We start from the raw sequence: 14,168 nt of genomic DNA on the forward strand, positions 1-14,168 counted from the left end.
CTGTGCGTCATTGTGGCTAATTAATTGCCAAATGTTATTAAGCTCAATCATTTGGTAATGCCTGTTGCGTTGAAGGGCATTTCCAGTGTTTCCCCGCAGGCAAGTACCGGCGCGTACAAAAAGCAACTACAAAATTGAATATCATTAAAATACAATAGACGCACAGTGACCTTAATCACCTGTTGTGCAGGTGTAGGAAGCCTCGAAAGAATGACGCTGCATCTTCGCGCCAAAAGAGCATAAAGTATGAGAACAGTGGTGTGTTCTCATTATTATTGAATTAATTACTACTCTGTAAATTTGTACCAAAAATACAATGCTAATGCATCTCTAAATATATCCCTCTAAATATATAATTAAAGTAATCGGATACTGAGAGGTTTTTGGTATTGGTCTTATGCACAAGGATGAATGTGGAAGCAAAATACTAAAATAATTTTGGTTGGATCATATTATCAAATTCAAAATAACTTTGAGAAGTTTTCATTATAATATTTTATGAAGAATGATGTGATTGTTATCCGCATTGCAACATGTTGCTGCCGAGTATAATAATAGGTTGTCAAAAAAGTCTGGCGGTATTTTTTTTATTGAATTTTCAATTGTTCATAAATTTTGTTTTGATGACTCATGCCCAGCTCTTGACCGATGTTACGGCTGCTACTATGCCGGTCTCTTTCGACCAGTTCAGCGATTTTATCGCAATTTTCGACGACAGGCCTTCCGGAGCGTGGCGCATCTTCGACCACCTCTACACCAGAACGAAAACGTTGAAACCATCGTTGTGCGGTGGAAATGTATACTGTATCGGGTTCATAAACTGCACAAATTTTATTGGTGGCTTGAGATGCATTTTTGCCTTTATCGTAGTAGCACTGTAAAATACGCCATATTTTTTCTATATTTTGCTCCATGTTGCGACGCTATAGCACACGAACGACTAAAAAGAAACGACACTCAATCAAACACGTGTTAGCGCGTGAAATGAGCTTTCCAAGAAGGTATAGCATGACCCCAAGCGACGAATAAAACTAGAAGTACGCGCTCTCAGCGCCAACTAGCGAAAATACCGCAAGACTTTTTTTGACAACCTAATATAATACTTGTACTTTTATTCACCTAATTTTATTTGTAAGTATATAAATATATAAAATGATCCAAGTAGTAGTACATTTTTCAATACATGGATCATGTGTAAGTCGTATGGTGTTATTTTGTTCAGTATTGAAGAGAATATATAGCACGAAGACCGAGAAGAGTCGATTCGGCGCCGTTCGCATCAACTCAAACTGATGTATGGAACGTCTTGGCATATTTTAGATCATCAAGATGCTTGTGCAAGAACTGAAGCCGCTCCACTTTTGCAAGCGAAACTGCTTCGCTCTACAACAAAAAACAACGGTTTGGTGTGGTTTGTGGGAAGGTGGAATCAGGAAAATGTAAACATTCCCCATTAAATTTAAAGTTTCTGTGTTGTTTCTTCAAAAAGGAACTTCGAAACGGATCCCCTTTAATAATTTATATACATTGTGGCCGACTTCCGAGTCCGGCTGACTTTATTCCAAATATATGTGTATGTTTATGAATATTTAAATTAAATAGCTTGAAAATAAGTGCTCGAGTACAGCTGAGGATTGTCAAAAATTTATGCAATCAACCCTTCAATTTCTCTGCCCCCAAAATATCCTATATAATGACTTATTACTTTTCTCCTGACCTTAAACCGTTTAGCTTGGGCAAAATGTGTGAAATTTTAATAAATTAAAGTTTCTCGTTATAATTTTTCTTAAAAGTTACAGAAATATATGTTTGGTTTGGAGCTTAATATCAATTAATTGATCTTGAACTAATATATCAGTATATTAAATTTAGCCTCTTCGGTCGAGTTCATATACCTATATATCATTTGGGGATGGTTTTAGTTTAATTTTCGCCATCGGGAAGTAAAATACAGAAAAGAAGAAACGACTGGCGCGCGGTAGTTAACTCGGCTATAATCGCGTAAGCGGTGACTACGCCACTCAAAAAGAAGAAGAAGTAAAATACAGTAAAAAAATGAAGAGAGTATATGACCTTCGAAACAGGTTAATATGATACTAAAATTGATTGAGATCCCTTCCCCATTTCGTCGAAAAACGAGGTTGAATCCTTTTGCTACATTTTTTCATATTGCCAACACCCGAAGGCGCCTTCGATCTTTGCCATAGTACATGTTTTTTTTAATGAATCAATAACTTTTTTAGTTAGTTTGTTTCTTGATTTCACTTTGGTTTACCATTTCGCGCTCTGCGTTCAATATTCGGTAGACATAATTCCCCAGCAGAGTAATTAAGGTAATTCAAGCAACCATGGATCTGTTTCGTTAAACGTTTACTCTAGTGGACAATGCGCAGAGACGCCGTATATTGCGCACCGAAGAGGCTATTGGGGCTTCAACTCAGAGTATCGAGGAAGGTCCGAGTAAATCCATACGCCATAGCGCAAAAAAATTGTAGCTGCGTTCATATTTCCGATTTTAAGATTTAAGGGATCTTGGTTTGTGGGTTTAAAAAATCCAACTCGAGGAAGAATTGCATCATCACTTTTCTTATAACACTATAAAACTATGATTAAATATATTTTCGTGCCTGAGTTGGAGGATGTTGATGTGGATGGTTCCAATAAGCACTAAATGCCATACAACCAACGAAACATCCAATTTAAGATTTAAGGATACTTTTGGTGATCGCATTAACTCGTGTTGTATTCTTGTGACAGGGCTCCCAAGATTGTGTGATTTAATACTGAAGATAATATCTAGCACTTTATTGATCAAATCCAGCTGCAATTTCAAAATGGGGACAATTTCATCGCTCGAAATCATTTGTAAAACATAATATCTAACACTTATCTTTGTAATAAAGCTGAATTTTGGCCCTAACATTAAAATATGTGAATTTTTTTTTTTTTTTTTTTTGTATAAATATATACTCCTTTTGTTATAACAAACCAGCGTTTGGAAAACAAAACTGTTGAGGTTTATGCAATTCTGCTGAGAATTATAATATCCTGAATCGTTTTTTATGAAATTTTGGTTGCAACGACTAATTTAAAAACACAATATTATGCCGTATATTCTACAAAATAAGTATATATTCTTATGTACTTTGAATTACCTGAAAATATTCACAACGCTTCTGATGTCTTCTATATTTTGCGCACCGATAATGGAGGACGATCCACATGATGATAATGCTGATGAGGCCGATTGGCCCCCCGATGACTAACAAGGCAATATTTGTGCTCTTATCTGTCATGGACGAAATTAAAAACAGCACGCAATGCATGTTATGCAAGAAAAGAAAGAGAAACAGTGTAAAACATTTAAAAGACACTATGCAAATGACAAATGTTAAAAGGTATTGAGTGCGGAACATGAGGCGAGTAAAAAAATGGCGGCGGTAAAGTGTTTTTATTTTTTGTTTGTTGAACTAGCAAAGACATAAAGAATGCGAAAATAAAAAATAACAGCGACGTACAGAAAAAAATAGCAGCTATCCATTATATTCTCGGTGGCCATTTGATAAATTATGTGAACCGAATGCCTTAAGAGAGCAGACTCGCTAAGCTTTGAATACAAATTTTTCTAATAAGTATTTACTCAACGCATTATTATTTCTGGAATAATGAACGAGAAAAACTAGACGAGAATTTATTGTCGCATTTTAAGGCACATTTCTTTCCTCACGGAGATGCTTATGGTTTTGATGCGGAATAACAGGACCATAACGAGTTAAAGTTACACAAAGTTCTCATTAGAGCAAATGATAAATTCATGATATGATTTAAGCAGATTTGGAATAATGAAAATAAGAATGTTGAGGCGAATTAACTTTGCTATGATAGCCTTAAGGGGTTATATACAGTTAGAATTAAAAAAAAATCAATTTTTTTATTATATTTTCTTAATGTACATATCGTCATTTGAAATGTAAAATAACGTATCAACGAAAAATTCGAAATTGAGTGTCTTATTGATTACGCTTCATTACTTCAAATCGCATACATAATATTACATATAATATGATCAACATTTTCAGATTCTGCGCTCAGATATAAACAATTTTTACCAATATGCAAATTTTTGTCCACTCATGTTCCATTTTGTTTCGTGTCTCATTCATGCCACAGTAAATTTCCGAAAATGTTGTTACGTTATTTTGCATTTCAGATGATGACACATTTTAGAAAGCAGAGAGGCCGGACTTTAAACGCGTTTTTCTCAAAGTCGGTGAGCAACATTACTCGAAAACTGCTAAACAGACTTGTCTCAAATTTTAACACGAGCTGCTTAAATATATTTTTTAGTAATTAATATAAAATTGTTTCACTCATTGGATATACATTTTTTTATAAACAATTTTGGTCGTTTTAGACACCGACATTTTGTCAGAAAATCTTAGCTTGCTTATTCCGTATATTAGTTAATAGATTTAACATTGCATTGACGAAATATGCATACTTATTTAATTTCAGAGAAATAAATAATTTAACCAATACTAAGCCTTAAAATACGGTTAAGAGATATGATAAAATGTGTAAAAATTTGTGTATCAATAAATTTAAAAGGTTTGAGGTGTTATAGATTGCCCTGAGTATATTTTGAAATTATTCGAAATCGAAAAAACATACACTTCATTTTATATCCAGTAATTTCAAACCGCTTTGGTTTATTCGGCTTTAAAATATATATAAGGGTGTCTGTTATTTCCCAAGTTGACTGTATTTGACAAAGACCTCTTGAAGTTTCAGTTTTTGCTCTAATAATAAAGACAAGCCTTTTCATTTCAATATAATCCAGGCCGAAATCACATTTTTCACACATGTCTACATACATACCGTATAACTTGAGGTTTTTTGATAAAGTGATATACTTATAAAAAATTAGCGCTCTACAAAAAAACATTATCTTAATAATATTCACAGTTACATACAGTTGAAATTAAACATCTACTGTACTGAGCATTCATAAGAGTGGTTTGTACAATATTTGTTGCTCATACGACATGGTGTATTATATGAATACAGTATATTTGATGTATAGTATATCCCTAAGAGAGTTGACGAAAAAAGCTTGGTACACATGTAATATGGTGGAATTTCTCATATTTATTCTAATTTTTTACAGTAAACTTGCAATTTTTTACATTTTGACAATTATATTCCTTCAAATTGCGGAAGTATCCAATATTCAGATCAAATGGCCCTAAATACGCAAAGTAGCCTCGAATATAAAATAAATCAAATCTAAAAAAATATTTAAATTATTGCAGTCATTGTTTAAGCTTTTATAACTGTCACTTGATCAATATATTTGTATGCTTCATAAGAAGTAATATTTTTATTTGACTTTTAATTTTCAATGTAAACTTAAACCACGTCCCAAAACAGTATTTAATTAAGAAAAAGAATTAACTGATTTAACTGCCATATCATCAAATGGTATAACCAAATATGAACATACATACGCGTAATATTAAATATCAAGCCTGTTTCCTGTTTAAAGCCCTATTGCACTCGGCTTCGAAAAAAATTGATTCCATATTAAAACTTTCCACTTCATTCTCATTATTTGCACAAATAAAATCTAAAAACATTTTATACGCTGGGATATTTTAATTGATTGAATTACGTTCCATTTGAACACTAGCACTATTAGTTAAATTTCTCATTAACAAATTGCTATGTTTGAACATGGCATTGAGCAAATACGTTTTGATTATTCAAGATGACCTTTGTTAAAAGTATCTTTTTGGAATTTGAACTGAGGTATACAAGTGTGCATTACCCGGCAAAAGTACAGTTTGGCTGTTGACCTCTTGCAGAAGCGTCGAACTGTTGCCACCCGGCGTGCAGGCAATCAAATGCACATCGTAAAGTGTACCGTTCAGTTCGATTTCTTCTATTGTAAACTGTGTGCTCTCCTGCAAAGAAAAATAATGGCTTTATAAATTTACGTTTGCAGCTTTCTTAGTAAATATAAAAATAAATACAGTACAGATAAAAGGGTGTTTTCTCTGCATTATGAGAAAAGAGACTGTCGCTTCATTATGAAAGTACAACGTTAGAGAAGTTTTTAATGATAACTCGCAAGTGTTTGTTGGACACGGGCCTGAACTACAACGTGACCATTTACTCTAAAATTTGTTTTTTTTTTTATTAAGAAGTGTGAGGAAGTGGATAATTAAGAACCACTGCAATATATTATTTTGTCGTTTACGAGTTATTCTATATACTGAAATCTGCTTCCGCATTCTCCTTAATATTTATCTACTGTCACATTCAAGGTTTAATATTTCTATATGATCCAATATTGTATTTGAATTTGCGATTTTGCTTGCAGGACGAAGAATGAGCTTGGCGACCCAAAAGTTTGAATATAAAGAAATTTACTCGATGAAGATTAAGCGCTGGCAGAATATTTGAAAGCAACTCACTCTACTCTACCTTCAAAACGTTTAAAAGCGGCCCGATATATTCAAGCCAAAAGACGTGGAAGGGCGATTTTGTTTGTCGGATTTACTCTTTGTTTGCGAGAAAATGTAATCTAATCTGCAGCGGATTGTAAGTGATGATTGAAATTGCATCTATTAAGACAAACCTAAATGAAAACAATATATGTGATATCTGGCAGCAGATATGTTTTACTCTTTATTTGTTGGGATCAGAAGCATGTGCTCTATTATGAGCTTCTAAAACTGTTTGAAACTATTAAGGGGTCAGTAGGGTAATCTGTATATATATTGTTTTTTTTTTTTTTGCATTTTCTGTTCCTTAGAATTAATGTAGAAACCCACTTTACCATTGGAATGATTCGAAAATGGCCTTAAAATAATAATAACGCACCACGTTCGGAGCGCCCGTAGTACACACCTCAAACTTTAAACGGTCGAACTACCCAACCGATTTGCTTAATTTTTTTTAAGGTTCACAAAACGCCTAGCTATCGTTCCGGCTAGATTCATAATTTTTTATAATTTATTGACAATGTTATGATTAAATTTATGTAAAAAAAATCATGAAAAAACGTTAATTACTTTTTTATTTATCAATATTTTTCATGATTCTAGTAGGGACGATAACCATTCACAATTTTACGAATAAATTGAGTTTTGGTCTTCAAGTACTTTCGGAATGGAATCCACAAACTGCCAGAAAGATGGGCAATACTTTTAATTATACTAATTTACATGCTCTTTTTTAAATTGTTTTGAAAAAAACCGGCTCCATTATACTTATAGACCTGTAATATTGTTAGTGAGTTATGAAGAATTGTTAAATTTGTAAGAGGGCCAAGCAAATAAGTTCTGTCGATCTGAATTGAAGCTATTGATTTGTCGATACGGCCGTTATCAGATGCTATAGCTACTGTACCAACTGGACGATCGGAATAAAGTGCATGGGTGGAATGCTTTTTCATTCTACAAGATATCTTCATTTAATTTGGCACGCAATCGAGCCACTATATCATATAGCTGCCATACAACTGACTGATCGAACTTCTAGTCAGAAATGTTATGTATTTGAGAAGGTTTTAAAGCTTCGGTGCACTCGAAATTATCTTTATTTCTTGTTTTTGTGTTCTAATATCTTATTACATTTAAACGTGACCTTCCCAAATTTGATCAAGAACTTTCGCAAACGTCGCTGAAGTTTCAGTTCATTTTACTTTACCGCTCTCTAATCCAAATCTGAATTATTTCTTCATAAAAATATTCTTTCAAAAGTTATACGCAGTTAAAGTTATCCATCAAATGACTTGAGCATTCAAACCATCTAATATGTGTTGCTCATACGACGGGGTGTACCACATGTGTGCAGTAAATTTGATCACGTTTAAATTGCAAGTAAAGACCTTTTTTAAGTTGGATCCTTTTTGAGGACAAAAATTGCAACTTCAGGGGGTATCTGCAAAAGGCAATTTGGCAAATTACCGACACCCCATATACATATGTAAGAGTGTATAATTATTTAAACTAATGTGTACTTACCTTACTAACATTAAACTTATAATCACGTCCAACACCTATACGATCCACAACCATTATTATATAGTAGCTTATCGCATACTCAGCCTTTTTCCAACTAATATATAGCGAGTAAACATTTCCCCTCACATATTTACGCTTAACTTTTAATCCTTTGGGTGCAAATGGTGCTGATCAAAAAAGAATAGAAAATATTAAATTACTTAAAAGAATATAGACAACTCAAGATAGAAAAAATATATTTATATAATGACTTTATATAATGAGTGTAATAGGAGTAATGATAGTTTTTATTTAAGAAGTAAGAATGGCTTCAGTTCGGGCACTGTTTTTATATACTATTGCAAATTAAAAAAAAAAAAATTTGGAGTTTTCCCATATTTATAATAATCTCTCCCTTACTGTCCAATACAATAATACACATGCACATAATTTTGAAAATTTCAAAAAGCGTGTTAAGTGATCTAAGCTTAAACAGAGAATTTACCATTAATGGAATATCGATAAGTACATAAATAGAGCTCAGCACACAAGTTGTCACACTGACATTCATCTTCTGTTTTTTACAGATACTAAACTACTCCTCAAGTACTGGTAACATGCCTAGACTGACACCTAACTCTGTACGTGACTTTTTGAAGTTCTCACTTAAGCAAGAGCAGTAAGCAGCATAGACGCACACACATACATAGTCTAACATTTACGAAGTCGCCTGTAAAACAATTTTAATTGTTTTGTTCAATACAATATAAAATTCCGCTGAAACAGCTTATTTACATTATTTTGTATTCCATAAAGAAAGAAGAAGACGCAAAGCTTATTAGAGGGACTTGCGTTCGCCGCAATTTTAGGTTCTTGGAAAAGTGATTACAACATGAAGTCTTTAGCTGTATTCTGAGTAGTTTTCACATTTGGTATTTTCAGATTGGATTTACTTACAATAATCCAATTTTCTCTGAAAAAACTTAAGTTCCATTAAGCGAATAATATAATCCCACAAATTGAATGTCTTTAAAGCGTCGTACAATAAATTTACAGCTAACTTGATGTCATCAATTATTAACCGAAAACAATGGTAAGTAATTCAAAGAATTGATTAGGCAAATAATGCCTGTACACGAAAGGCGGTTTATTATTGCGGTTTCATAAAAAATAGTGAGAAGGCCACAATCCTTGGTGGATGTAATTTCCCTTACTTTTTTCGCACTTTATTTTTTCTTATTAGTACAATGTTGATTGAAAATAGCAGCCGTTACAGTTATTAAGTCTTGTAGCCCTCAATACCCATGAAAATTTATTGCTTAATAACGGAGTGCGGTTACTGAATCGAAACACTTCAAAGGTGGAATATTATCTATTCTATGGACAACATAACCCAGCCAGCGTAGCCGCTGTCTCTTAACTCGTTGAACTATGTCAATGTCATCGTACAGCTCATCGTTCCATCGCAAAAGAACAAAAGACCATAAATCTTCCGCAGAACTTTGCTCTTAAAAACTCGTAACGTTGTCATCATGGCTCTGCGTCATATAGCGAACGTGTATGAAGAGTGTCTTGTAGAGTTTGATCTTTGTTCGTCGAGAGAGGACTTATGGGCAAGAATGATTCTGCGTTGGATTTCAAGGCTGATATTGTAGTTGGTGTGGTGTGGTGTTTATGCTGGTTCCAAGATACAAGAAATTATATACGACTTCAAAGTTATAACTGTCAGCAGTGACATGTGAACCAAGTCACGAATGCGATGACTGTTTGTTTGATGTCAGGAGATATTTCGTACTGTCGAAGGCGGACTTAAAATCGACGAAGAGGTGGTGTGTGTTGATCTTATTTTCACTTAGGCTGTTCACGGTAAGGTGGTTATCAGGTTATGTGGTTATTAAATTAAAAATAACCTCTATGATCCGTGAACATCCCGTATTGATGGTTATATGCTTATTTTTACACAAACAGCTGTTYATTGTTTACATTTTAAGTTCAATGAAATTTCTACTTATAAAATGCCTAAACAAAGTTTAAAAAGCAACATAATTGAATTTAAAATAAGTTCTGCTATTCAGAAAATGGATTCTATTGAAGATATGTGCTTATTAAATAATCTGAATTTTAAGAGTTTAAAAGATTCTTTGTATAAAATTTGAAGACATCTTGCGCCCTGAACTGTGTCACAATGCAAATGTAAACAAAAAACAGCTGTTAATAGCAGAATTTCCAATTAGAAAATATAAATGGAAATGCCATTCGCTTAGTTTTATTTATTTTTTGTGCTGCCATTTAGTAAAACTCCAACGACTTTCTAACACTGGAAATAAGCAAACAACCACATAATCTGTAAACRRSGGTMTGGGTTGGTCAAAGTTGGTTATTTTGTCATACCGCATTTTAATCACATAACCACATAACCCGATAACCACCTTATCGTGAACAGCCTAACTGTTCTTTTCCAAAATTTGGCGTACGGCGAAATCTGGTAGATGGGTGAATTTCCAGATCTCAAGCCACACTGAAAGGGTCAAATCAGTTTGTTGACGGTGGCTTGTCCCACAGTATTAGGCGCAGATTTTGGGGTCTCCCTTTTTTGGGGATTGGGCAGAGCACACTTAAATTCCAATCGTTGGGCATGCTTTCGTCCGACCATATTTTGCAAAGAAGCTGATGCATGCAGCTTGTCAGTCCTTTGCCCCGTATTTGTATAGCTCGGTCGGTAATCCATCAGTCCCTGCTGCTTTGTTGTTTTTCAGGCAGGTAATTACTATTCGAACCTCATCATAGTCGTTGAATGGCACGTCTGCTCCATCATCATCGATTAAGGAATCGGGTTCGCCATCTCCAGATATTACACTTTCACTGCCGTTCAGCAAGCTGAAGAAGTATTCCCTCCATAACTTCAGTATGCTCTGAACATCAGGCACTAGATCACCACTGTTGGTCCTACTGCTCATATATTAAATATCTCTAACTTTTCACTCTGAGTACGTAGTTCGATGTAAAAAATGTATGAAATAGGTTTAAACGTTACTCAACCCTCAAGTACCTATTATAATGGTTATCGTTCTTCTTGTTGACTTTAAGCCTTTGACTTTAAGCCTTTCCTGTAAGTATAACGGGCAATATGTGAGATATCTTAATACAAAAAGGCAGTAAAAATTTCGTTTAGCATAATGTGCTTCAGTAATAAAAATTAATGATACTGGTATAAACCTTTGCCCGGAATAAATATGAATAATGTACCATTTTCTGTTAATCAAGATTAGTTTAGATATTTTTGGAAACCTGGGATCGTATGTTGAATACAGCCTGGTCTATACTAAAAGTGTATGAGCTCAATACACAACACATGCTGGATCAAAGTTGAATAATCACCCAGGATTGTATCTGGCGGTAAAGTTGTCCTAAACTATTCTCTGTCCCTTCTTTAAATTTAGACTAAGCCACTGCCGCTCTAATTTGCACGATTTGCTTTTAGCGATAAGCAGTTCAGTGGAAAACATATTTCAAGGAAAACGTGCTTGACAGGTGTACATTCGTGTATGGCAGATATCCCAGGTGCATAATATGTGAGTAATGCAATAACAATGCACACCGTCGATAATCTATCACTATTAATTGAATCTAATTGAAGGAGTCGACAGTAGGAGAGACATAATGACGACATATCGCTTCCTGTCAGTAAGAAAACTTTGATGTGTGTAATTGATGCATTGCTGATGCATTGACGATGTACCAGTAAAGTCAAAATATTTAGACAAATAAATTTAATCAAAACTAATAATAAAGGTAGAGCAAACGACAATAATAAGATTTTAGGAAATGCTCAAAGAGATATTTTAAGATAAATGGTATAGTAAAAATAAATTATTTATTTTTCCTATATATAGCATATATAGCTTTAGTTATATGTATCTTGTAAGTTACGAAAATACAATTCTCTATTGAAGTATTATGATATGCTTGACTCAGTATTGTTTGAGCACTCGTCAAAGGTGGATACCAGCAACGAGAAAACATGACTTGTTTGACACATTTCCTTTGGCTGGAAATGTGAAGCGTTTATGGTTCTGGTTCTCCAGATTTAATAACTCTTGCCAACAAGTGCTACTTCGGACTGAGTAGGCAATTGAGAAGTAAAGTCCTCTGTGGATGAACAAGGACCAAATTCTACAAATCACTCATCATCCAGGTCCTGCTATACAGGGCTTGTCCGGAAAATATTATAACTGATTTTTAGGATTTGGTAGAGGGTGTTCCTAACGAGCACCTGGAGAGTTAATACAAACATTTTCGGGAGACTTGTTTCTGTGAGTGGTGCAATTCGAAAATGTAGCATTTATTCTGTCTGAAACTCGGTAAATCTGAGCAAGAAGTGATGTGTTTCGGTGCTACCAGGCCTTTTTGGAGGGCCGGAAAGAGGTCGCTGATGTTGACTAGAAGAACGAGCAAATTCAAAATGAAAACGATGCTCTTTGTCTGTTTTGATGTAAGGTATCGTCCAATATGAATTTGTTTCTTCTGGATAAACCGTCAATGGCAAGTTTTACATGGAAGTCCTCAAGAGACTCAAAAGAAGGGTAAATCGGATCCGACAAGACATCGCAGCCGCCAGGGCTTTACACACCTCCTTTCTTGTGAACAGCTACCTAACCATGGCCGGCATCCCAATGCTTTCACGGCAGCCCTACAGCTCAGATGTGGCCGTACTTTTTTATTCTCTTGGCTGAAAACCCGATGAGATAGGATCAAGGCTATTCTGGAGAATCCTTCCGTGACGCCTTCAATACTTTGAAATCGTGCTGGCAGCGCTGCATCGACGAAGAAGGAGCGTATTTTAAAAGGATTGGTTTAATGAATCTGATGAGTCAACGTTAGGAGTTTTCGAGAGAAATTTTCTGCGGAAGATTTATGGTTTTTTTGAGAATTTACATTGTCTTATGGTGGTTCAAGGAATTAAAAGACAGCGGTTATGCCAGCTAGGTCATGTCGTCCAAATGGAAGAAAACACTCCAGCTCAGAGAGTATTCGACAGAGTACCCTCCGGGGGAAGCAGAGGAAGAGGAAGACCTCCACTCCAGGAAAGACCAGATGGAGAAGAACCAGTCGTGCTATAACCGCGAAGGTGGTGTCTATACCAACAAAGAAGATTCTTCTCCGATTCGAATATATTATTATTATTATTGTTGTTGTTATTATAACATTATAAACATCTTGCTGGCATTAAATTTTTAGAAAGTTTGTTGTGATTAGATAATTTCGTTAACTTTATACATTATCACTTAGTTTGCTTGTAAAAGACACAAACTGCATTACTTCGATTATGACAACAAAGTTTAAAGTTCCGTCGCACGTCTGAAAATGAAGAAGCGTTACCGCGCATTCTCACTTGAATGTCAAAACGGGCGAAATTCGATGTTACAAAATGTAAGTGAGGTTCCGATAACAAACAAACCTGCAAGTTTTCGGAACTAAATAGTTCGTTCGCAAGTTTGCTAAGTGTAATTTAAACAAACTGTGGTAACGTCGTTATTCACAAGAATTTTTATCAAAAGTGGCATATTTTCTAGTATATAATATACATGTATTTAGGTCACAACCGCAAAGAGTTATAGTCATAAGCAAATAATGGGTGATTCAAAGAGGTGGCTTTTACAATAGCATTATTTTGGCAAATCACGCGTGAGTCGTTTCAAACTGTGATATTATTTTTGTTCAATAATGTTTCACATTTCATCATGGAAAGCCTTACGCCATAACAACGTTTACAAGTCGTTCAACTTTATTACGTATTATTACTTATGGTAATATTCCATCACCCATCTTGAGTCCCAGTATTCACTATTCGACCGAATAGAGCTCGTCCAGCGACATCGCTTCGCTCTACTGGCGTTCCAAGAAGATCCAATATTTTTGACCCACATTTTTTTCAGCGATGAGGATCATTTCTGGCTCAATGGATATGTAAACAAGCAAAATTTAAGCATTTAGAACTAAGAGCACCTGAAGAGATTCAAAAGCTGCATTTTGATCCAGAAAAAAAAAGTTTGGTGTGAGCCGGTGGAATCATCGGTCCAGTCATCGAAAACTGTACTCAACTGACGTAGTGGTAGCCAACATTTGAAAGAGATGAATAAATGCCGGCTATAATCGCGT

General features: G+C 34.7%; 1 protein-coding gene across 1 annotated transcript in view; it reads right to left on the bottom strand.

The window, feature by feature from the left end:
* Positions 1-14,168, bottom strand: part of LOC108979014 (tyrosine-protein kinase receptor torso) — a 124,357-nt gene that overhangs the window by 38,806 nt on the left and 71,383 nt on the right. The window contains exons 7-9 of the mRNA XM_018949576.1: positions 8,031-8,197; positions 5,828-5,963; positions 3,156-3,289 (exon numbers count right to left, since the gene is read on the bottom strand). Coding sequence (XP_018805121.1) covers positions 3,156-3,289; positions 5,828-5,963; positions 8,031-8,197 — 437 coding nt within the window. The remainder of the gene's footprint in view (positions 1-3,155; positions 3,290-5,827; positions 5,964-8,030; positions 8,198-14,168) is intronic.

The sequence above is a fragment of the Bactrocera latifrons genome, unplaced genomic scaffold (assembly GCF_001853355.1).
Source record: "Bactrocera latifrons isolate USDA-ARS-PBARC rearing strain unplaced genomic scaffold, ASM185335v1 scaffold_13, whole genome shotgun sequence".
Classification (NCBI taxonomy): Eukaryota; Metazoa; Arthropoda; class Insecta; order Diptera; family Tephritidae; genus Bactrocera; species Bactrocera latifrons.